This window comes from Micropterus dolomieu, linkage group LG22 (assembly GCF_021292245.1).
Source record: "Micropterus dolomieu isolate WLL.071019.BEF.003 ecotype Adirondacks linkage group LG22, ASM2129224v1, whole genome shotgun sequence".
Classification (NCBI taxonomy): Eukaryota; Metazoa; Chordata; class Actinopteri; order Centrarchiformes; family Centrarchidae; genus Micropterus; species Micropterus dolomieu.
This window is the reverse complement of record NC_060171.1, coordinates 35,313,694-35,339,558: the sequence shown is the minus strand read 5'-3', so window position 1 is coordinate 35,339,558 and position 25,865 is coordinate 35,313,694. Positions and strand designations below refer to the sequence as shown.

General features: G+C 39.9%; 2 protein-coding genes across 2 annotated transcripts in view; one reads left to right on the top strand and one right to left on the bottom strand.

The window, feature by feature from the left end:
- The window catches only part of ripor1 (RHO family interacting cell polarization regulator 1), a 170,757-nt gene that overhangs the window by 15,152 nt on the left and 129,740 nt on the right, over window positions 1-25,865 (top strand). The window lies entirely within an intron of this gene.
- Window positions 1,287-24,951, bottom strand: LOC123962259 (capping protein, Arp2/3 and myosin-I linker protein 3-like). Its single transcript, XM_046038286.1, has 19 exons — window positions 24,931-24,951; window positions 23,282-23,358; window positions 22,476-22,580; window positions 22,022-22,091; window positions 21,814-21,895; window positions 18,879-18,975; window positions 15,037-15,091; window positions 14,605-14,777; window positions 13,988-14,056; window positions 12,492-12,585; window positions 12,046-12,132; window positions 11,338-11,466; window positions 10,595-10,711; window positions 5,442-5,617; window positions 4,782-4,869; window positions 4,432-4,521; window positions 4,258-4,324; window positions 1,485-2,005; window positions 1,287-1,346 (listed from the first exon to the last, which is right to left on the bottom strand). Exons 1-19 carry the CDS (start codon window positions 24,949-24,951, stop codon window positions 1,287-1,289), a joined length of 2,178 nt encoding a protein of 725 aa, XP_045894242.1.

Genomic DNA, 25,865 nt, shown 5'->3' with positions numbered 1-25,865 from the left:
ACATGTTTATTTACAGCATTAAACGTTGAAATGTATATTGTAATAGGCTGTATATTAACTTATTGGGAGAAAACTGGTAGTTCTATGTAAAATCAGACATCGAGCACCCCCATATCAAAATGGCATGATCCTTGTTTCACTGCAAAGACTGTGAGATTGACAGTCGAATCAGGCTCCGCCCATCGAAGCATCGAATCTTCGACTATTGGGGGTCAGCCCTAGAGGTACAGTTGTGCCCTAAGGGGTGTTTCCTATGTTTACATTCCTCATTTTGTATTTAAGTCTTTGTGCTATGAAGTGCTGTTGTATTTTTCTGTATTGCAATGACAGATCAATAATGAATGGTCTGTCAACAAATGACAAACAGTAAAGGCGCAACTGTGAATCTTGTCCAATCTCTTGCAATCAGTCTCGCACATACAGTAATGTATAACTTTATACTGTTGAAGTTGATGCATGCCATACAGAAAAAGTGCAGCATGGTACGTGGTCATTGTCATCCAAACCTTATATATAACGCTATAGATAACATCAGAAAATCCTAACAGAGTACACTGTTATATGACAACATGGCTAAACAATTTGACGATCTTGTTTGTAAACAATGGCACAAGGACTTGTCATTCTGATGGCAGCGACATTTTCATTGACATCAATATTACTTCTGACAGTTAAAGATTTTGAGCAAGTTACAGGCTTTTGCAGGTAAGCCACTGTGTTCACACACACAAGGTCACCACGGAAGAAGAGAAACCCTATTTGTCCAATGACACAGTGACAGCACCGAGAAAGAGACCCCCATTAATGTGAAAACATGAATAATTGAGTTAGTGAAAGCATTCCCAGGAGAGAGAGGGAGAGAGAAAGAGAAAGAAATCAGCACTGGGAACAACCCAGGGAACACCACTCCCAAAATGCATCTGCCTATTCTCACACACGCACTCACATACACGCGCAGTGAGCACGACTACACGGAGCAGGAGAATGCAAAGATAAAGATGGCTACCATTATTACTACAGCATTATAGAAATGAAAGCAAGAGCGCGAGAGATAGATAGATAGATAGATAGATAGATAGATAGTGTTTTGCTGCATTACCTAAGGATCCAATCATATGAACAGAATACTCTCTATCCCTACATTTATCACCTTTCCTCCTGTTTTTCGTATGGCATGTTGCTTTAATTTTCTAGATTCCCACCGTTTTCTCCTCAGGGAACCCTCTGTAGTCATGCAATTTGCTTCCTACTTCACTACCTAGCATTCCCTCTATCCTTCATCTCTCTCACATCTTTCCGTCCTTGCATCCTGCTTTCCGCCTTTTACTGTGGTAATACATACATGCCTGTATAAAGAATGTTTTGTATGCATATGTATCATTGTGTATGTATAAATGCAAATTCTGTGTCATTTCTGCATTACCTGATTACAGTTTGTGTGTGTATGTATGGTCATTAGTTTTTATGGGTATGTATGTTCTTACCTGAGGCCTGGGGGAGGGGGGCTGTGTGTGTGTGCGTCGCGGCCGTGGTCGGGAGGCGGTGTAGTGCCTTAGAGTCTGTCCCTGGGTGGGTAGAGGCTCCATGGGAGAAGCGGGGGATCCAGAGCCGGGGACGGGGCCTGGGCTGGGGCCGTAGCCAGAGAAGGGAGCCTTCCGTCTGGGTAAGCCTCCGCAGCCAGCAGCCTCCTCCTCTGGAGCTCGAGCGGAAGTGGAGTAAAGGATGGGGAGTCTGGGAGGAGGAATGAGCGATGCTCTTCTTGCTTCTGGTATTACTGCTGCAGCATGCATGCAATCCTCCCCCTCCCTCCGCCTCCGTCCTGGGGGGGAGGGGGACGGGGAAGTGGAAGGGGAGGGATTTGAGGCTGTGACTGTCAGGGGTATTGCTGATGGCAACCAAAGGAGGCCACACCTTCCTCCTCCTCCTTCTTCTCCAGCACCTCCTCCCCTTTCTCTCTCTGCTCCTCTGTCCCTGGTCTGCTGCTCCCAGTCTACATCCAGGAGACCTGAGAGTGAAGCAGTGATGAGAGGAGAGATGATGAAAGAGACAAGGAGGGAGGGAGGGAGGGAAAGATGGGGAATCCAGCCTACGGAGTAATCATGCTTTTTGCTGGCATTCACAGTATTTATGTACATCTAGGGCAGGCAGAGCTGAATAGGGAAGACATGGGGAGAATGGAGAGACAAGAAAATAGGAAAAAGAAGTAGTCGAGACTAGGATAGAGGGGGAGGAGAGACTAAAGGAAAGAGGGGGAACAAAAGGGGGCAGAGCATGCAAGAGGGAAATGTTAAGCATAGACATTAAGAGAGAAAAAAAAAGAAGAAGCAGAGAAGCAGATGGATGCTGTAGTCATGCTGTACTGCACACAGGAACACAGTTATCTGCCTGTCACAAAAGGCTAACAGTCATATAAAGTATGCTAGGGTTAAACTTTTTATTAATCTCTGCAGAGTCCCTTGCTGGTCTTTGAAATGCAAATTAATGAATTCATTTCAGAACTAAAATGCTCAAATTCAGATCCTTCATAAAATATTGACCTAATTATTTTTACAACATGCATCTGTCAAACACAGAAACACAAAATTATGGTATATTTTATTATTACTACTTTTAAAGCTATTCTCCAATCAAACTAAAGGGAATCCTCAAATCCCCCTATGTTTCCTCCTCTTCCCTCATCTCCTCCTCCATCTTCTTCCCATCACATTTCTCCCGTGGTGAAAGTCATTGGTGTGAAAGTAAACATGCTATGCTCCAATTAGCCAAACAGTGCTGTGTGTCTGCCACAGAATGTTACCATGGCACACCACATGAAGAATACAATGGGACAAGATAAAACACATGATAGGAGGTTAAGATTTAAAAATATGTTGTTGACAGTGTAATGCCATGAAATTAATTAATTCAATCCTGTTTATTATTTCATAAGTAGGATGCCTCATGTAATCTTTCATACTATTACATACATCTTATTAAGTTGCATTATTCATCAAATATGTATTTGTGCAGACAAAGTTTGTCACTAGAGTGGTGTTCCTCTACTGATGGGGGACATCATGTCTGTACACTTCCCCAAAATCTGATATTCAAACGTACCCCGAACCTTTCCTTACAGCAAGAGCAGATACTGACACAATCAAAAATAAATACAGAAATACACTGAACAAAATTATAAACGTAACACTTTTGTTTTTTACAGGGCCTCTCTAGGCCCACTTAGTCAAAAAATAAATTATAATTACCTCGTGGCCTCAAGATAAGTGTATATGAAAGGAGCCTGCACAGTGGAGTGCTTTTCTCCCCAAAGCAGAGAGTGCACAGTGCCTGCTAGCTTAAAGCACTCCTTGGGTGAAAACTATGGATAGAGACTATTTGATTTAATTTTATATAAAATTAGGGGTGAGTTATGCTATGGCAATGGCAGCGCTAGCTAACAGCAGTAGCTGTGATCGCCCAGATCGCCCTGTGATTGCCAACATATGGTGCACTTTATAATCTCAGAGATTATCTGAGAATGCTAAAGATAGTATCTTGAGGCCATGAGGTAATTATAATTTATTGTTTTGACTAAGTGGGCCTAGGGGTGCTCCATAGTTTTTGCCCCCATTCATCATGAGCTGAACTCAAAGATCTAAGACTTTCTCTATGTACACAAAAGGCCTCTTTCTCTCAAATATTGTTCACAAATCTGTCAACAATCTGTTTTTAGTGAGCATTTCTCCTTTGCTGAGATAATCCATCCACCTCACAGGTGTGGCATATCAAGATGCTGATCAGACAGCATGGGGATTGCACAGGTGTGCCTTAGGCTGGCCACAATAAAAGGCCACTGAAAAATGTGTGATCACCATTTGTCTCATGCAGTGTAACACAGGCCTTACCCTCCCCTCACCAACAGGGACATGGGGATAGTGAAGAGTTTCCTTATTACTGGAAGAGAGTTTTACTTTTGTTTGTACTACCAAATCTTCATGTTGGCTCTGTTCTAAGATTTATAGGCAACTATGGGCGTTTGAAGGGTCGGACATGGAGCTCCGTCACATGCGCCACATTTCAAGATGATTGTGATTTATAAAGGGAACATTGCTTACAGATGTGCGTACGCACGGTTTTATAAGTCTGAATATTATTTGGTGTACGCCATTTTTGGTTTTTGGGCGCACGTACACTTTTAGTGAAGATTCTACGCACAGTTTTATAAATGAGACCCCAGGACAGATATTTTTGGATCACATAATAATAGTGGTTGATTCTTACTCTTAATTGAAGGAGCAGGCCTCAGGCTCTTGGAGTGGAAACTATTTCTCCAAAATGCTGGACTATACTGGTGATGGAGAGAGCAAAAGTAACAACACAATGGAAAATCCAACACATAAATGAATAAGTTAATAGCAGAATGAATGGAAAGAGAGACCGATGTGTGTCCCTTACATCATCAGTTGGGAAGTCGCTGTCAACCAGTCGGAGCTCCGGGATGTTGATTCTCAGAGTAATGCATGAATTCTCTTTTATAAGGCAATCCTAAACAGTAAATAAAGAAAAACATCACCAACTGTGAGTGCAATATATTAAACATATTTACACACAGAGAAGAAGTGATGTTTCCTAATAATATGCAAGATAATATCAATAATTACATTATAAGGAGATATTCTAGTTTGCCATCTTACAGAGAGAAATAAACAGAAGCACTGGATTTATTGAAAGGTGTGATGTTTCACTTTTGATGGAGCTAGCAGCTTCCAGTCTAGGCCAAACATATATAAACAAAATACACATACCATTTTGTCCTGTGCCATTGTTAGATCCTGTAGTATCTGTTCTATGATGCATTCAGCCAGAGAGACACTCAGTGTTTGTCTCAGTTCACTGGATGCATGCATCAAAAGAAACAACAGAAGAAATACACTGATTGCATCAGTTTGAAGAGTGAAGACAATAGTTATAATGAACCAACCAGTTGTTTACAGTAATAAAAAGATAATATTGGATTATTAATATCTGTATGTTTGTATTTCAGTGCAGCATCTATTTCCTATCTAGACATGAACACACTGACTTTAGTCCAAGCACAACTTAGAGCAATCCAATATATTAGACATACATCTGTCTGTCTGTCTGTCTGTCGCATCCCTTGATGTATTTAGCTTTGCTTATGTCTTGTTAGTTATCAAACTAGTCAATGATACATTCAAAAATCAACTCAGCCTATGAGGACAAACCTTTAGAGATGTAGTGACTGTACCAGAGGTCACTGGACTGCAAAATATTGTTCATTGTTTGATATTTCTTGCTATTTCTATGTAAATAAGGACAGATGCCTTTGAGTCAGAACAGGGAAAGGCAAACTGAGTCCAATTATACAGTATCTATTGTGATACTGGTATACAGTGTAAATTAGGTTTATTAAATTGACTGAAATGATACATAAATGTTATTACCGCAGTCTGTTGCTGATGATCTGCCCTGTGTTCTCCACCAGGGTGCTTCTCAGGAATGAGTGTGTCTGTCTACTTCTTTTGGACACACAGTCTGACAGAGACTCAAACACACTAGACCGCTGGACCACCCGTGGACACACTGCCTCTGCACACCTCATCAGGCCTTGAGCCAACTCCTAGAACAAACAGACTGGCAGTTGAGCATGGCAGAGATCAGCATCATCAGAAAGTCAAGACTGACACCAACAAGAAAGAGTCCTCTCCCAACACCCAGCTTGAACTGGGATCTAACCTTCACACTGTGAAAAATGTTTTATTCTGTTAGGTTAGGGATTCACTCAGGACTATCCATTGGTTATTATGGTGTAACTGGAACACAAAACCAACACTACTGTTCTACATAGTGGTTTAACCTCAAACTAAATTTTGCTCCAAATCCAGGTGCCTCATTTGTCGTGCTTTGTGCATAAACAATGCATTTCAGTACATAGAAATGCAAATGCTCTAATATTATTTTCAACCAAATCAGAGTTGATTGTCAACTGAAGACTTGCTTGACTCTCTATACCCAATGTTACATTTAATTTGAATTGAATTACCTAAGCCAGGTAGATTTTCTGTTATGTTGAAACCATTAAAAGAAGTGTCACAATTAAAGAATTGGGCGTAGTCACTGTGACATTACCCATTCGTTTGTGGACTACTGTTTTGAAACCTCAAGTTTGGCATTTTGGCCGTCGCCATCTCTGCTTTTTGGAACCAGAAGTGACCATATTTGGGTAAGATGGTGGAGCTAGCTTGGTTAGTAAGGTGCATCCAAAAAGCTGCTCTGCAGTCTGGTGGTGCGGCACCAGAAACTTCTATATCTCTTCCCAGAAGGCAGCAGGGTGAACAGGCTGTGGCTGGGTGGGTACTGTCCTTCAGTATCCTTTGGTCTCTGCAGGCACCTCACCTCACTGATTTCACTGATGCTCAGGAGATAGAAAGATATCAATTCAGGTATGATGTAGGTATGACGCAAATTAGCGACAAGAGGCATAAACGACAAACCAGGGCTTGCAAAAGTTCCTAGGTACAGTACGTATCGAATATTTTTGGGAATCCACGCGCTATCTTGGCTTGCAGTCTGAAAGGAAGAGGTGTGATGTGAATTTGCGACAATCGGCGTCAAGGGGTTAAGCTTGAAATCCGGCCGATGATGGTGGTGTCGTCTGCAAACTTCACAACAGAGTTGTCTTCATGTCGAGGGATGTAGTCGTGGGTGTACAGCATGAACAGCGTGAACAGGAGGGGGCTGAGCACACAGCCCTGGGGGGCCATCATTTACGAAATCATTTACTGAGACCATGAACTCATTAGCAAAGTATTTATTGAGGTAATAGTTTAGAGGGGAAGTAGGACCATTTTCTCATTGACTACAATGCAATGGGACTTATTTGCTACCAGTGGAGTTGCCCCCTGCTGGTCATTAAAAAGAATGCAGGTTTAAGGCATTACTTTATCGGCTTCACGTTTCAGACCTGGAGGTTGTCGCTTGCTTACTACCCGATCTTGGAATCGCTTAACAACAATCTAGCTTGTGGTGGAAACGGGTAATGTTTCAGGGCTTCTAGTTTAGTCAGTGGACATTCAGATAACGGATATCAAGGCCAAGATTCCTCTTCCGTGTGCCGGTCATTGTTTACAGTCCTATAAGTAATCTTCAGACGACAATCAGTGGATTTTCAGACGGCATTTCGGCCAATATGGTCAGCCATATTTGCTCTCAGGACAGACTGTTTACATGTCCAATTGGTCAATACTAATTAGACTACAAACGGAAACAAGAACGCTTCTGATACAAAAAACTTCTCCCTTGTCTACGGATTCTACATTCATATTTGGATATCTGTTAATAGAGATTAATCACGACCTAATTGTTATCCAGCCTCTACTGGGATCATGCCTTTTGGATGAGACTGAAATGACATTGTCAATATTTGTACCAGTGATTATAGAGGACACTAGGAAGAAGATGATGGGCCTTTCCGAAACAAGACCCTCGCCACTTCCACTCGGACACACAGTGAACTCTGGTCGGAGTCACTCTCACAGCCAAATCGAGCTCCCTAAGCCGCGGAGGGTGTAGCCTACATACAGCGGCCAACTTTCAGACAAACTACCCTCTCCCCCCAGAGTAAATAGGATCTGACGTTACCGCTGTACTCGCTGCTATAATATGTTTATCAAATAAACAACAGTTGTATTGATGTTGAGGAAAATTGTGTTTATTACAATCACGAAACTGAAAGTATTTGACATTCATTTTGTGGTTGTGTTGAATAATTCATTAAGAACATGACTTTAGATATTTATGAAAAATAAATATTATATTCTTTTATGAAGAGATTAATATTCATTGTAAAGAAAAGCCTAGGCTATATATTTGAACCTCTTTATTGTCTATAAAAAATATTACATTCACATATACAACATTTCAATATAAATCAAACATTATATTGAAGCATTATATAGCCTAGTCTAAAGAATTCAAAACAGTTAAAATGTATTTTACTTTTTTCTTTAATGCGTTTGTTGCAAGCTTGTTACATGATCTCCCTGTGTATCTAGTTGTGCCATGTTCTATTATTTTGTCGTTTAATGTAGACTATTTTGTTTTGGCTGAAGATGAATACGATTCAATAAAAACAGTTGTGTTATCAGAGAAGAGCTTTTTTTTATTAAATACAATATAACCTTTGGGTTGTTAACCTGTGAATAATAAAAAACAGGGGAAGAACAGAGACTTTTATTCATCTTCTGTTCTGTGTTTCACAGAGATGTGGCTGTGTGAACTGATACCGGATTCTGTGCTGCAGCTAGCTGGTTTCCAACTCTGCAGAGCGGACCACAATACAGAACTCTCCGGCAAAACAAAAGGTGGAGGTGTCTGTTTTTATATTAACAATGGCTGGTGTACCGACGTGGCAGTGATTCAGCAGAACTGTTAATCTGGAATTTTTTATCATTAACTGTAAACCATTTTACAAACCCCGTGAGTTTGCTTCTTTCACTCTGGTCGGTGTTTACATCTCGCCGCACGCAAACGTTCAGGATTCACAGCGCATGCTGGCTGACCAGATACTTTGTGTGGAGCAGACAAACCTGGACTCCCTTGTTATTGTTCTCTGTGACTTTAACAGGGGAAATCTCAGCCAAGAACTCCCCAAATACAGACAGTTTATAAAGTGTCCAACCAGAGAGGGGAACACTTTGGATCTCTGCTACACCACAGTTAGCAGTGCCTATCACGCCGTCACACACGCTCCACTGGGACACTCTGATCACGTGATGGTCCACCTGATCCCTGCTTACAGGCAAAAACTAAAGCTCTGTAAACCTGTAGTGAGGACATCAAAGAAGTGGACTAGTGAAGCTGTTGAGGACCTCCAGCCATGTTTGGACTGCACTGACTGGGATGTTTTCAGGACTGCTACCAACAATCTGGACGAGTTTACAGAGGCTGTGACGTCCTACATCAGCTTCTGTGAGGACAGCTGTATTCCAACACAGACCAGGGTGAATTATAACAATGACAAACCCTGGTTCACAGCTAAACTCAGACAGCTAAGGTTGGAAAAGGAGGAAGCGTTTAGGAGTGGTGACCAAGCCGTGTGTAGGGCATTAAAGTTCAGGTTTAGCAAGGAGGTACGAGAAGCTAAACGACTGTACGCAGAGAGACTAAAGAACCAGTTCTCTGCAAACGACGCCACTTCTGTCTGGAGGGGGTTCAGACAGATCACAAACTATAAACCCAAAGTCCTCCATAAACGATTCTCGCCTGGCAAATGAGCTGAACCAGTTCTACTGCCACTTTGAGAGTCAATTAGAAACCATCCCCAGTGACTCCTCCGCTCAGCTTCATTTGCTTCAAGATTGCAGCTGACTCCTCCCACCCCGGACACAAACTGTTTCAGACTCTCAATAACATTACCCGGTCTGCCTATTTCCATCTACGAAACATCAATCCCCCCACACTGCCACCATTCTTGTTCACAGTCTAATTACTTCCCGCATCATAACTCAAACACCCTCCATCAACAACATCACTCCTGTTCTCCAACAGCTTCACTGGCTCCCAGTCCTGTAATGCATTATTATTATTATTACTCTCCCCTCTGGCAGGACCAAAACCTCTTGCCACAAAAACAGTTTTTTCCCGTCTGCAGCTAGCCTCATTAACAAGACCTGGGTCCCCCACTGACACTCCCCCCTTTCAAATAATACAAATGTCTCTGCACATGTAAATATTATTTCATTTCATATCATGCACAAACCTGTCACATTGCACATATTTGTTGTTAATTGTTAATCTTTGTTATATTGTCAATTTATATATTTATGTACACAATATTCTTTAACATTGCAACACGTCTACACAACATAAATCCAGAATAATGCACATGTAAATATCTGCGACGTTGTTCTTTCTCTGCAAATAGTTTATTATTTTTCTCTATTCTTTTTATTATTCTTTTTATTATATAACTTGAATTGTCTATTTCATATTTATATATTTCTACATTTATTTATGTCAACTGTATGTTTGTCTACGTGTAGCACCTTATCACCAAAAACTACTTGGCAATAAAGCTCCTTCTGATTCTGAGAGCCTCACTGCATTATATTCTATTATATTTTTATATTTTGAATTGTCACCTGCCACTTAAATTTTGTATATCCCTTTTTAGAAAAAAAAACCTTTCCACCATAAATTGGTGCAGAAAAGGCAGAAATAGGAGCAGATAATAAGTCTTTAATGTTCAAAATCGTCAGGCATGCCATAGTCAACTTTAATCATATAAAACGTGATTCCCCATCAACAAAAATGTGGCTAGTGAAAAAGCTGTGCGGCTAGTAACTTTGGAAAACCACTAGCCACAGTGGCTGGTGAGCAAAAACATTAAGGTCAAGCCCTGACTGTAACTATAACACAAATTAAAAATGACAACATGGCCTTAACCTTCTTCTGTAATCCAACACACTATAATGCCTAAAATAGTAGAACTAGCCTACAAATGATTGAAACCCTTGTTTTTTTCACTGAACAGTATGCAATCCTGTCATTTGAGCCTGTGTGATAAGGTGTACAGTGAGTATTTATAAATGTGTACCTCTATGCTTTTATTGAACTCATTAGTCAGTGCAGTAGCACTGTCTGTGAGGATGCAGTTCACCAAGTCTCCATCAGAAGCACACTTCCTGCCTGCCTCATAGAGGGATGGAAGCAGCTGCAGAGGGAGAGGCAACAAAACATTAGTGCCATAACGTATCATTTACACTCCTGGGCCACATTATTAGATACATCTTTACAATCGAATGCAATCCAGTACAACAGCTCTGACACATTATCTTCCAAGAGCTGTTAATTCAACTTTGTTTATTAATGAGGTGGTAGTTATTGGTGGTGTTGTACTAGACTGTATTATATTGAATGTTCTTCCCTCCTCAAGTTTGTAAATGAGGTGGACAAATTATTAGAAACAATTCCTCAATATATTGTACTCAGTTCAACTTCATTAATAAACACAGTTACTGTATATTAACACCCTCGCCTCTCGCACCGTGCACATGCAGGCAGGAGTGAGAGTGAGTACTATGGTTAGAGGGACGCTCTGTGTCACTGTCACTGTCAAGGAGAACAGGCAGACAACACAGGAGGACCCCCCCACACACACCTTTTACTGTCAATCCGAACAGGAACATCATTTGTGGAGGTGGAATTCATGACTGAACTGTTGTATTGGATTGAATTACAGGTATAAATGTAATAAAGTGGTGATTAAAGTGGTGACCATTTTGGCCCAAGATCACATAATTCATAGTGGTTTTCCAAACCAATCTAAGCAGCCTCTACCTTGAAGGACTCCCTGGCATTATGCAGCACCTCATGTACTGTCATTATGTCACCCTGGACTTCCGGAATGTTGCAGTGATTTAAACGTTGAAGGCTGTCCTCCAACTGCTGACACATACCCTGGATCCGCTAAAATGGAGGACAACCGAGACAGACAGAGGTAAACATACAGACCTAGACAGGAACTAGCACATGGGGCCAATATAGTTTTTTTTACTAGCCGTGAATGAATTAATATTACAATGTGCTTGGGTGAAGCACTTGACTTTATTCCCTACAATTGTGCATGTAGAACATTTATAACTATTTTAAAGATTTGTTTGTTGGAATTTGTGCTTTATTTGGAGAGGACACAGGAAAAGCAACTGAGAACAGACATCAGGCATGATGCAGGTCATGTTGCATAAACCTTAACCAGCAAAATCATTCATTATTAGTTCATAATAAACTAATAAGCAAAGTTCCTTCAAGTAGTAGTATGTTCCCTTTTCCTTTTTATCAAAACTTTGACTAAAAAAGTCACATCTAGTTGTTATAATTTTTAATATTTGAACATAATGTCTCTTACTGACAATCACAATCAAAATATGTTATTTTTACCACTCTTTTATACTAGAGAGTTAAAAATGAATAGTATTTTAGTATTTTTTACTATTGTTAACTGACCTCCAACTAAATGTTCCATACATTTTTTATTATACTTCTCACCTTTTCAGATTGTTGAGCTCTAAACACTTGCTGCAGTTCCACTCTGTCAGACTGTCTCTGGTTGTTTCTGTCTAAACACTGCTGAATCTGCAGACATCCAAACACACACACACACACGTAAGTTAATGACAACATTTTAACCTGCATTCCTCACCACCACAGTGCCTTCATATGAAGGTGGACCACTACATCTGCTCTGCTGCTCTTTTCTACCCCCAGTTCTCCACCTCCTAAACATACTCTGTCGCTATCAGTGAAATACACTAATAGTAACACAATGACCATTTCAAAGTACAACACAGTAGCTGACCAGACTCTTACAGTAGAAAGGAAAAAAGAGAAATCCACAGACCCAAACACCCACAGTAATGTCCCAGTATGCAAAAACTTAACCGTACTGACCAAAAACACCTGAAATGCTTATACAGACTCATATACACACTGACCTTGTACAGGGCCTCTTTTGTTCTTTCAGGGTTGCTACGGTAACTTTGTGTGATATCAGCCAGGGGGAATGATACCTGCTGCAGAGTGAAGTTCCTGTACAAGACAGAACCCTACCATCAAAATTCACATCTATCCAAATGGATATAATCCTCCATGCATAGTGTGCACTACAGTATACTTGACTTTAGACTTGTAGTCATGATAGCTACATGGTTCTTGGGTTGGCAATGTCGGTCTATCAGTCGGTTGGTCCACCACTAGACTAAAATATCTCAACAACTATTGGATGGTTTCCTTGAAATTTTGTACAGACATTCATGGCCTACATACATGGCATACATAGTAGAGGGGGAGAGAAAGGAAACTCACTGGGGGGGCATTCCCGAGCCAAGGCTGGTTGGAACCAATTATTGGCCCATATGATCCTATAGTATGAGGGGTTTACAGACATAATCTTAAGGTCACCAACTGGATTGGAGGAAAACCGCAGCAGCCAATGAGAGCGAGCTCACTGGGAAGGGTCACCACGTGTTGTGTATTTGCTCACGCTATAAAATGTATAAACCATGGATTCTTTCTTCTCAATCATTAGTTAATCAATTCATCTAGCATTCAGATTCTCTTTTTTTGTTCTTCTGGGCAGATCATAGCACAAACAGTTGACGACAAAAGTCTGTCTCCATGTTTGTTTATATCTGAAGTCTCTGTGAGATCCATAGACTGTATAAAGGAAGAGCTCTAAGGGAGAGCAGAGAGAAAAGCAACAATAAGTCTCAGTTTGACTGTAAATGTACAGTGTAAGTTACAGTGACTAATGAATAGAGACTGCAGCGCCGTAATCTCAAGATTAAAGCTGTGCTACCGTGCTACCCCACCCCCCATTGTGATTCAAAGTTCAGTCGACTAGCCATCACCTGACAATTCTGATTCGACTATGTAAATCTTTAGTTGGGGACAGCCCAAAGAGTTTCCAAGTCCCGGGAACCACCACTCTGAAACTGTTTAGTATAAACAAGAAGTGTGTGGTCCTGCGTCTGGACTGAGTCGCCTGTTGTGTTCCTTCTTAAAATTAAAGTATTAAAAATCAGTTAAATCTATCAATAGGTCAAAAGATAATCTTTCACACATCTGCTCACAAGATAAAATATATTATATATATACTTTCTGGACTTAAGTTACTGATTGCTTAGTGGTTACTAGATTGTGGGTTTGATCAATTGTCCAGGATTAGTACAGCAAGCCCTGCAAAGTGTTTATTAGCAAAAATGTTAATGTCAAGTTCTGATGGTTAGCGTTCATTGGTGATTTAAAGATGTTCAATAATAAGTGAAGCCTGCAAAGGCTGTACAGACATGATAGTAATCTGAACAGCATTAGTCAACAACTGCAGCTACCACCACTAGTTTTTTAGGATTAATCAACTTTTGCTGTTGTGTGACTTGTAGTATATCTGATCTAAAGTGTATATGTGTGTCTGCATGTGTGAATGTATGACCTCTCCAAGGCATCAGCCACATCCTGGAAACCTCTGGCAGTTACATTGTTTCTGTCCCATGCTAGAGACCTTAAAAGAAAGAGAGAGAACGGTCACTCTAAGTCTGGTTGAAGATGGCCTACAGAGATCAACATTGTCTGAGTGAAGTTTTAGTGCTTGACTGATAGGCACAGAATGCAACTTCAAATGATAACATGAACACAGAAAATATTATACACTCTTGCAGCCAATCACATACCAAGTGTTAGTTTCAAATAATGAAATGATGACATCTAGTGGCAAACAGTGGACCCACAGCTTAAAGTAAAAATGGAATAATAACATATGATAAATAATAGTTGGGATGTGGAACAAAAAAAGTGTAATGCTCTGTTAATGAAAAGAGGAAAAATTATACTGAAGATGAGTTCCAGAAACAAATGCAACCATGATACCTCCTCTGCTTATTAAAGGACAAGGCTGGCAGTATTCTCTAAAGCACGCAATATTATACAATGAAAGAGAAAGAAAATGGGTTAGTGTGCCTGTAATTATTGTGTCCAACACTTTGGCTGGTGTGGTGGGTGTGTGTGTGTATGTGTGTGTGTGTGTGTGTGTATATGTGTGTGTCTGTGCACCTCAGTCTGGTGTTACTCATCAGGGCTTTGGCCAGCATTTTGGCTCCAGTGTCGCCGATGTTGTTTCCACTGATGTCTACTTCAGCCAGAGCAGCGTGGCCACCCAGAGCACTCAGCAGGATGTGCATCCCTGTCTTCAGTTTGGAGTCACACACTGATAGAGAAAGCAAGGGCTGCACACACACACACACACACACAAATATATATGAAACAGTGGCATTCTATAGTGACAGATATTGCAAAATAAATGTACATTGAAAAAATGTATTGAAATACAGACTGTTAATTGTTGTTTTAATAATCATAAATGTACATGGCTAAGTATAACAAATGATCCACTTACTCACTGTACATAATGCACTGTATGTATAATTTACTGAAATGGGGAGCTAATGACTGACAGTGAATGAAACAAAAGGAAGTGACACTCACACACTCTTCGTCCTGAATGAGCTGAGCTATACGATGAAGAACATCAGTGAGAGCTCTGGTAGACACAAAGAGTACATATCAAACCAAAAACAACAAGAAATCTGACAAACAAGACAGGAAAGCATTAAGGAAAGATGGACAGAAGAAATATAATCAGCAACATAATCTGAATATGGCAGTTAGATTTAAGGAGGCGTAGTGGGACACTACTTAAATAATCACTTGTTGTCGACCCCGAAACAAAACTGCTAGACCAACCGCTCACACAAGGATTCACCGGTGAGCATAACTGCACATCCCGCTGCATGGCAGCCTGGACCCTGCACACAATGCAGGAAAGTCAACTGTAGGCTGAACCACGGTTTCTGCTGTGATAAGGGCTGATGTCAAATAAAATAGGTTCATTCCTATTTAGAGGGGTTAAGAGTCCTAGCGTTATATTAGCATTTTACTGTTGCTTTATACCGTCACATCACATACTTTTGCCAGTAACATCAGGTTTATGTCATCGCAATCTCTCTTCATCTCACTATACAACCCCTGTTGTAAAATGAAAAAATATATGTACCTTGATTCTGTTGTGTTTGGTTTATATTCCAGTTCTCAGTTGGTTAAACACTATCACCAGGCGTTAGAAGTAAAATTTCAAAACCATAATGCCATTTATCAAAAAGCACATCCATTTCCCTAAACTATACACGATTCACCCGCCTACACCATGTGTTATTTAGAAAACACTGACATTCAATATTGTTCACTGAAGTCAGCACAACTTGAGCACAATTAGCACACAGCTACCCAGGTGCAAACACAAAGGGCCAGAGTAAAAACATGTGTAGAAACATGTGCAAATGTTATATCACCAGCAAATTATTACATTAGCTGATCCACGAACGGTGTGCACATAGAATGACGTCTTTCAAAAGTGCAAGATAAGCACCTGTTGTTCATTTAGTACTTTTGCCTTAATGAATATGCAATTTTATTGTGCAAAGTAATGGGAGGGTAACATGCATGTGATCTAACAAGCCTAAATGCAATTTCATGCGAGTGCAACAGCATCTGTATTTAACACGTTTCAAATGAAGGTGCAAACCGCCAAGTGTTGCGCAGAGATGGCTGCTGTTATTGTTGCGACAAGGAGACACAGCCGTAATGAAAGAAGACGTAGAGAAGTTAACAATATTAGATAATATTATTCTATATCCAGTGTATAGAAATAAAATTATTTTATTTTATTTATTCAATTAACTATATGAATTGAATTGTATTTTTTTATTTTCTTTTAGCTTTGGCAATACTGTTGTATTAACATTCATACCAATAAAGCAAATTTCGTTTTGACCTGACTTCTTTTCTCCGTGAGATGGAAGAGTTTAGAAAGTTGCGTGGCGCTGCGGAGAGTGAAGGAGGAGTAGAGAGAGGAGGAAAAGGTGAAGGAAGAGGAAGAGGAGGAGATGGGGGAGGAGTAGAGTAAAGAGGAGGTGGAGGATGTAGAGGAGGAGTAGTGAGAGGAGGGGTAGGGAGAGGAGCAGGAAGAGGAGGAGATGGAGGAGGAGTGGGGAAGGAGGAGGTGATAAATCTGGGATGTTTTGTTGTTGTCTGGTGTGTTGTACTGTAAAGTACACTAAACAATAAAAAATGTGCACATCTTTACATTTGTTGTGTCTTTTTTGTTTTCATCGGGTGAAAAGGTTTTTGAGGTGAACCACGAGAAACATTACTTATAACTAGAGTTGGGTATTGTTTAAAATTTTACGATACCAGTACCAAAACCGGTACCCTTAAAGAGATACTTATACCAATATTTATTCAATACCTTGCATAAAATGGCACCCATTGAAGCCATAGTAGTTGATATAACACTTATATACAGGTCTGTGCATTCCTCACTGCATTGGACCGCATACACTAGATTGCTTTTCTTGTGTTTGGGTGTGCGGTCTTTGGGGTGGACCAGGATCTGTCTTAGTGTGTTCTTGGGTTTAAAAAACACAGGGATGTGGTGTTTGTTGAAAATTCTCCTGAGTTTCTCTGATACTCCAGACACGTATGGAGAACCCTCACAGACATCTTGCTAATCATTTTGGGATGAACACCCTCAGATTGGTACGGGAGTATGAAAGCATAGCCAGGAAAATTGCAGACTACAGAAACCATCTAAAATGTAAACTGAGATGCTGACAACACAAAATCATACCCAACTGCCTACACTTATGATTTCATCAAGAAAACAGGCCACGAGTTACTCTCTTGAGGCCACAAGGTAACTCTGATTATTTTTTTTGACTAAGTGGGCCCAGGGGGGCACCGTAAATATTATACTAATGGTAAGATTGATAGCAGTAGGGTTGGGCGATGTCTTCATTGGGAGCACTCGTCTTATGTTCATGTGTTCACTCGCACAGACTTACCAGACGGACCAGGTAAAGCGTCAGTGAGCACAGAGTTCGGTTGTTTTATAGGCTTAGGCTATAGGCGTCATTAACAGGCCAGCATGCGGCTCACCTCCTGCAGTGATAACAGATCACGGGTGGAAAACTCCACAAAAAAGATGAGTTCTGTGTCTTTTAGGCGACTTTATAAAACATAGGTCTACTGCTGAAGGAGAAAATGGAGCAGATGGGGGGAGAGAGAGGCGGGCAAGTTGGAGTGTTTGCAGTGAGAGACCAGAGGTGCAGATGTGTGTGTGTGTGTGTGTGTGTGTGTGTGTGTGTGTGTGTGTCTGTGGGGAGAAGAGAAGTCTGAGGCAGGTGCAAAGCAGGTATATTTAAAAATAGTAATAATAATAATGTTCATGGGGATTAAAACCTGCTTTCACAGGGTGGTATATATATATATAGTAGCCTATGATCTGAAATTATAATGAATACAATCAAATGAAATCTCAAAGTCCTTATTGTAGCATTAAATGCATTCAAGAGCAGCGTTTCCTCTGGGTCACTGTATCATAAAACAGGGTAAAACAGGGTCATGGTTTAGAGCCAGATGGTGGTTAGGAAATGGTTTCTCGCAGCTTTGGTTAGAATTAACAGAGTGCTGGTAAAGGGATAAACAAAATGTGAAAATGCTACATTGTAGAAAGCAGTCATTGTGGCAGATTATATATATAACTATTGCATGGCAAAATATACGTATAATTTTTTGCCTAGGTAGAAGAGTCCTGTATTTCATTATTATGACAGCAATGACATCAGAGATGATATATGTTATTATTAATATTATATATTATGGGCCTTGGGTGGCTCTAACGACCAAAACGTCGTTACAACAGCCAGGAACACTAACAAACCAGCCGTATCGATAATCTTGGCAAACGACTCCACTGAGGTTAAATAGCTGAGTTTCCCTACCAGTCAGTCAGAACTGAAGAAGTCTCTTGGATGAGGGACGAAACTTCGTCTAGTATCTTCAATCAAGTCCAGTTCCCCTTGATTTTAACCTTCCTCGGACATTTTCAGTGAACTAAGTTTTAAACTTTGGATAGTAGCTTCATGGTCACCATGACTTCAGTTTCCAGTCTCCAGCTGTCTGTATGCAAATGTTTATGCAAATAAATCCATGTATATATCAGGATGTCGGAGTCAGTGTCTTCTTTTAAGTCTTGTATGAAAACCAGAAAGTGTTTTCAGATTTTATCTGGTATTTCATTTTTGTGCACATTATGTCTGACTATGATTACAATGTTTTTATCTTTTATGAAAGCGCTTTGTACTCTGTTTGATAAGTGCTCTACAAATAAAGTTTATTATGTAATGAGCTGATGTCAGGAGAAGACATGGTTGTAGAGTAAAAGGATCATGTACAATGTCCAGCAGTGCTTTGTATTATGTTTCCCAGACCTTGACTTCAAGGCAAAGTTTCTCCCAAGTGCGAGGTGTCGAAGAGAGCGGCATCGACCGACGGACAGAACCAGAGTCACCATATCATTCTCAAAACCTACGACCAGACACAGGGAGAGAGGGAGCAAAACAGAGGATTGATGTCAATATTAAGATAAAAATTGAGAGAGGAAGAGAGAATGAGAGGTGGGCAGTGGCGTTGCAACTCTTATTCCAAACAATAAAGGTTACTGACCAAGCAAATTATCAAGACCCCTTGGCGTAGTTTTTTAACACCCTTTAGTGTCATTTTTGGACATGTAGGGCTCCATGGTCAAGGTAGCAAAGGTTAGCTAGAATAAATATGCAATGTCCGGTCAAGTTAGCAAGAATAAGTATCTAAGTCCACTTTGACTTTCAAAATAAAACTAGTGGTTTATGTGAAACATCACAGTTTGGTTAGGTTTAGCCAACAAAACTACTTGGTTAGGTTTAGGAAAACATTGTGGTTTGGGTTTAAATAACTGCGTGCTTTTGTGACTTAACTTACGTAAATTAAATCACGTTACTTATGTCACTTATGCAACTATGTAACTTAACTAAAAACAATCAATGTTGACTTTTTGTTTCATACGGGAAATGTCTGGTTTCTGGCCCACCCAATCACCTCCATCTCCACCTCACTTTGACTTTTCTGTTCTTTACATCCTACGCCAGCCCAGTGTATTACAAACTGAGGCCAAGGGGTCTTAACCATGTGTCCATATGTGACGCATTGGGAGTGAGAACAGCTTCCTGATGAGAATAACATCAGTGATAACCACTTTTCAATTAAACCTCTGAGTTGTGTGTTAAATAAAATAATTAATTAATTAAAATGCACCTTCACAAACCAAAATAATGATAAACATTTGTTCTTTCACCTGCTAATAAAACAACTTGTGGTTTATGTGTTATGAAGGAGGCAGGATATTCAATAGTCCGGCAAGAATTCCTTTAAAATGTAAATGTACTCTCGCGAGTTACAGTTACAGCACCTAATTACAACACATTACAACAGATTATAAAGTGAAATTAAGTTTGTAACTCCCTTCTGCTACGTAGCAGACAACATACAGTAATACAAAAGCTATCATGAAATGGTAAACAGAAATAAACTATGTTCAAAATGGTGCAGTATGAGAATGAATTAGAGTTTAAAAGTCTCATAGCATGGGGGAAAAGCCGCTCTGCAGTCTGGTAGTGCGGCAGCAGAAACTTCTATAGATGTTCCCAGATGGCTGCAGCTAATGCTGCTAAATTAGCCACAAAGCCAATGCCATGTTTATATCAATGGAGGAGCGCCAACGTTAATGAGAGATTAAACTATAGTGTTTGACATATTCTAAATACATGTGTGAGCTACAGTTATAGTTGGTGTGTCAGAAATGATTAAACCAGAGCGGACTTGTGAATAAACGTGAGCTGTACAAGAATCTAACACAGCTTCCTGCCTAACAAAGTTTTCTAACGTTACCTCTTCTTTTGAATGTGAGACGTTAGTGCGAAATCTCAAAGCTGCAGGTCCTCATTGTAGACTGTCATTTAGTATTAGATTAATTAAACAGCAGTGTTTCCTCTGTGTCACTGTATCATAGACGATATGTTTTAGAGCCAGGTGCTGGTCCGGAAATGGTTTCTGGTAGCTTTGGATAGAATTAACAGTGCAGGTAAAGGGATAAACTAGATATGAATATGGTACATAGTAGAAAGTCATTGTGACAGATTATATGTAAGGTAAGGTAAAAATAATAATAATGACAATGAGATATGATATATGGTATGATTATTAGTTGTAGCAGTAGTAATATATAGGTTTTTATTGTAATTTCTGTTTTGCTGGCCCCCACAATACACTTTAATGTACATTAGTAGTAGGCCTATAATTTATAACAAATCAGAAATTTAAAAAATGTTTCTGTAGTTTTATTTGACTCTTATTTATCAAAACCTTAATATATTTTGTTGTAGTTTTGTTCAAAGTACTATTTATAACAATAAAAAAGTTTCTTGTTATACTGCATTATGTCATGGTATCTTGTTATGGTCTCAAGATAACAACATTTTAGGGATAATCTTTGTTTATGTCATGTGTTTCTTAAAATAAGGGGAAGAAACAATGGCCGATATATCGGCTATCGGATTTAAAAAATCTTAAATATCGAAATCAGTATCGGACCTAAAAATCCTATGTCAGTCGGGCTCTACTTGTGAATGTTAAAGATGCTGCTTAGTGGATTTAACTACCTTTGTACAGAGCCAGTCAAAGCCGTTTCTCCATGTTTTTTGCTAAACTAAGCTAACTGTCTGCTAGCTTCATAGTTAGTATACAGATATGCGAGAGGTATCAATCTTCTCATCTAACTCCAGGAAAGGAAGTTTATAAGTGTATTTCCTAAAATGTCAAACTATCTGTACCTGACAGAGTTTAGTGACTTTGCACTGACTTTAGTATATTCTTGTTCTTTTTTCTAATTTCTAATATTAAGGTAACATTCCTAATGTAATCTGTGATACGTCCGCATGTCTATTTCTTTATGTAACTTACTTGTTTCAAAATGTCTTTTTAATTGTATATGGTAATTGGATGTAACAGGAGGTAATACATTAGTCTAACTAGCATAGCAAAATATCAGTAAAACATTCACCAATTAACACCTACATTAGGTTTGCCGCACCCAGTACAGTGGTATATGTTTAACATATTCTGATCATATTCAACGTGAACATGGTCAGTGGCCAATTACACCGGTTTACCACTGTGAAATATGTGGCCTTGGTCTTGTTACATGTAAGCATTTCTGAATTGCAAGATAACGTCTTCAGATAAGTGTTGAAAGTGTAGGTTTGTTGTGCATATAGTATGATTTAGTTTTCCTCTTTGAGTTGGTGTGTGTACTTGTGTGGTTTTGCATACCGTTGTCAGAAATATCCAGACTTCTAATAACTGTAGCTTCAGAGATGTGCTCCTGTATTACCTGGGCCCCTGCTGAACGGAGCTACACAAACATGCACACACACACGCAAACACACACACACAGGCATAGAATAATTTAGTTCACTGTGGTTTCTGCTACTCATCACAAAAGGTGTTTTTTGCATTTGTGTGTGAGTGTGTACTATACCTCACAGCTACTGAGGTCCAACTCTAGCCCAAAGAGACGAGTGTTGGTTGCCAGACCCTGTAGTAACAACCTAGTTGCCAAACAAAACATACATGTTATAAATGCTCCGTACTTGTATAGCGCCTTTCTAGTCTTTTCGACCACTCAAAGTGCTTTTACACTACATCTGCATTCACACACATTCATACACTGGCGGAACAGCCGCCAGGGGCAAATCGGGGTTCAGCATCTTGCTCTACCTCCTGAGCCACAGCCGCCCTAAATAGCAGAGCTGTTTTGGTCACTCTAGCAGTACAGACTCCACTGACTGTTTCAAGGCTCTTTTCGCATCTCAGCTTAAAAGAGGACCTTGAATTAAGATTATTTTGTCAAACTACAATTTCAGAGAAATAATGAATTTTCATGTAAAAAAAAAAGAAGTGTATATTCTTGCATTTGTTGGGAGTAAACACACCTGAGGGCTTGTGGAGGTAGTTTGGTTGCAGATAGGCCCACATATTTTAGCTCACAGCTCTGACTGAAGAACTCTTGGATGCTCCTGGTCACCTCCCGCACCTTTCTACACACACATACACACACACACACACAAGCACAGTCAAAGGTTCTATTAAACGCTATTTTATGAACCACACTATTTAGCATTCTGCTAAAGTGGATTTTAACATCTGACAACCAGCTGATTCATCATCATTGCAACTCAGACTGCTATTCCAGGCCTGCCACTAGTTGTCGTCAATGTGTTTCTGACTCAGCTTGTCACCTGCACCTGATTCATCACCTGTCTGCACACCAGCCCAGCATTTACCCCATTAGTCTCATTACACTAAGTACTCCTTATTCCCGATCATCTATGTTGCCTTAACATCCCAGCCTTTTTGATCCTATGCCTACATGCCTTTTTCACTGTAAACATTTAACATGTCACAACAAGAAAAGCACCAGTGTAATCAATTAGGTTTATTCATGGCTTAACTGAATATAGGTGTGTAGTGTTGTCTAATTATCGAGTCAGAATTGCTATGCCCTATATAATGAATTACATACAATTAATACATTGTAAAAACTAGTGTAGATAGTATTGTAGATAATAATATAAATAATACTAAGGGTGGCCTAAGTATTGTGATGATACATGCCCAATGATAATGCAAATATATACAGTATGGGAAGTAATGAGTCTACTGGTGCAACAATACTGAATTCCATGTGTCTCAAAACTGAGGAACAGTGACCTTACTGAACTGGAACAGTGGAGCTGACCTGTGGCTGAAAGGATTCCTGGCCAGGTTCAGGTGCATCAGTTTGTAACAACATCCAGCAGACAGGGACACAAATAACTGCAAGAGAAAGAAGGCATCTTATGAATGGCACAGAAGTTCAATACAAACTATAGAAGCAGCTTGTGGCTGACACAGGCTGACACAGGCTAACACTAAACTGGATTGCTGGCTTTTAAAGTTGAATAACATCAATAACTTATGAAACATGTGGAACATCATATGGTTTGAATTGAGTTTTTGCAGAAATTATGAATGAGTACATAAGAGTTGTAAAATGCATGAAAAAGTGCAGGAAGGACTATCATTAGTTGAAAAAGTAGTAATGGGCTGAAGGATGCAAATATTGTGTAAACCAAATGTCAGAGCAGCAAGGCCATCAAATAAAACAATTAATTTGAGTCCACACACCTTAGGGTTAAGGGTTATTTTATTGTTATTCCATTTTTTTCCTCCTAATTTGTTAATGCTTTTCAATAATCATAAACATTCATCAGGGACGCTGGAAGTCAGACACAGTTGGGGGTCAGTCTCTATAATGACATCATACTAAATGGTGTGCAATATTCATTTTTTTGGTATTAATTTGTATGGCCAGGATTATTTATTATTTAAAGTAATTTGCAACAATCTGTATGTAACATCATAGGCTACCAATATTTTTCCGAGTGAAGTCTGTGCGAGTGAACACATTAGACGGCATTAGACGCAGATTAGACGACCGCTATCCCCCACGCCTCCAATGTCAGCGTCCTTCCCAAGTTTCAATGTAAACATCGTCTGATGGAAATTTAGTAGACATCGCCCAACCCTAGGCCCTAGGGAGGTCAGGACTGGCTCTGACTACACAAGTTGCAGGACCCAGCAAATAACACAAGGCCCTGCTTCCACAATCGAGTCAATGCAGCTGACAATATTTAGAAATTCAATCTAGCCTACTGGTCACGAACAGAGAGAAAAAACACCATGAAAGTGTTTACAATCATGTACCTTGGTTGTAATAGGGTTGAGATGCAATTTGTGGTTCCCTTTATGCTACAAAGCAAATGTTATATACAAAAATATTTAAATAATAAGCACAAATAAAACTATTTTACATGGTGGAGTGCTCAGGATGAATTTAGTCTCTCAATAGAGTCTCAGAGCCTTGGGGAAGAAGATGCTCTGCAGTCTGGTGGTGCAACAGCAGATACTGTATTTCTATATCTCTTCCCAGAAGGCAGCAGGGTGAACAGGCTGTGGCTGGGTGGGTACTGTCCTTTAGGCTCTGTGTAGCCACCTCACCGATCCCATATCACTGATGCTCAGGAGATGGGTACCAATGATCTGAGCAGTTTTAATCACCCGCTGCAGAGCCCTCCGGTCCTGAGCCGTGCACATCCCATACCAGTTAGTGATCAGTCAGGATGCTTTCTACTGCTCTTCTGTAAAAACTGACAAGAACTTGTCACAGGAATTTGGCCTTCTTAAGCTTGGCACAGCAGATGTCAGAAGAGTCCACCTGAGAGTGAATATGAGTAAAGCTGCTGGTCTTGATATCATCCCTGGCTGTGCACTAAAAACCTGTTCCAGTCAGCTAGTTGATGTTACTGACATTTTTAACATCTCATTGTCACGGGAGAGCGTTCCCACCTGCTTCAAGACAGCCACCATCGTGCACTGGACAATACAGATGTACATCTCTCAGTAAATAATAACCATCAAGTATTAAGACAAGCCAAAGTATAAATACTATTTCATATTTGAAAATGTATATACAGGTGAAACTCGAAAAATTAGCATATCATGCAAATTTATTTCAGTAATTCAACTGAAAAGGTAAAACTATTATATAGACTCACTACATGCAAAGTGAGATATTTCAAGCCTTTATTTGATAATTTTGATGATTATTGCGTACAGCTTATGAAAACCCCAAATTCTAAATCTCAGAAAATTAGAATATTAAATAAAAACTCAATATGTGACTGATGTAATCAATAAAGAAATCAATAAAATAAAGGATTTTAAATACAGAAATGTCAGCCCTCTGAAAAGTATAATCATGCATATGTACTCAGTACTTGGTTTGGGCCCCTTTTGCATGAATTACTGCCTCAGTGCGGCGTGTCATGGATGCTATCAGCCTGTGGCACTGCTGAGGTGTTATGGAAGACCAGGATGCTTCAATAGCGGCCTTCAGCTTTTCTGCAGTGTTCGGTCTCATGTCTTTCATCTTTCTCTTGGCAATGCCCCATAGATTCTCTACGGGGTTCAGGTCAGGCCAGTTTGCTGGCCAATCAAGCACAGTAATCCCATGGTCATTGAACCAGGTTTTGGTACTTTTGGCAGTGTGTGCAGGTGCCAAGTCCTGCTGGAAAATGAAGTCAGCATCTCCATAAAGCTCGTCTGCTAAAGGAAGCATCCTCTCCAGGCTACGGTCATCCCTGCTGCTTGTGCACCTTTTTCTTCCACACTTTTCCCTTCCACTTAACTTTCTATTAATGTGCCTTGATACAGCACTTTGAGAACATCCAACTTCTTTTGCAATTACATTTTGAGGCTTTCCCTTCTTGTGGAGGGTGTCA

Bases quoted from the DNA above. Each gene is read 5' to 3' on its own strand.
- LOC123962259 (XM_046038286.1), bottom strand. From the start codon at position 24,951: ATGGTGGCTGTCTTGAAGCAG. The intron at 22,092-22,475 runs GTGTGTTTACTC...TTTGGCAACTAG, and splicing joins CTACCTCCACAAGCCCTCAG to GTTGTTACTACAGGGTCTGG. The intron at 11,467-12,045 runs GTGAGAAGTATA...CCTCCATTTTAG, and splicing joins GAGCTCAACAATCTGAAAAG to CGGATCCAGGGTATGTGTCA.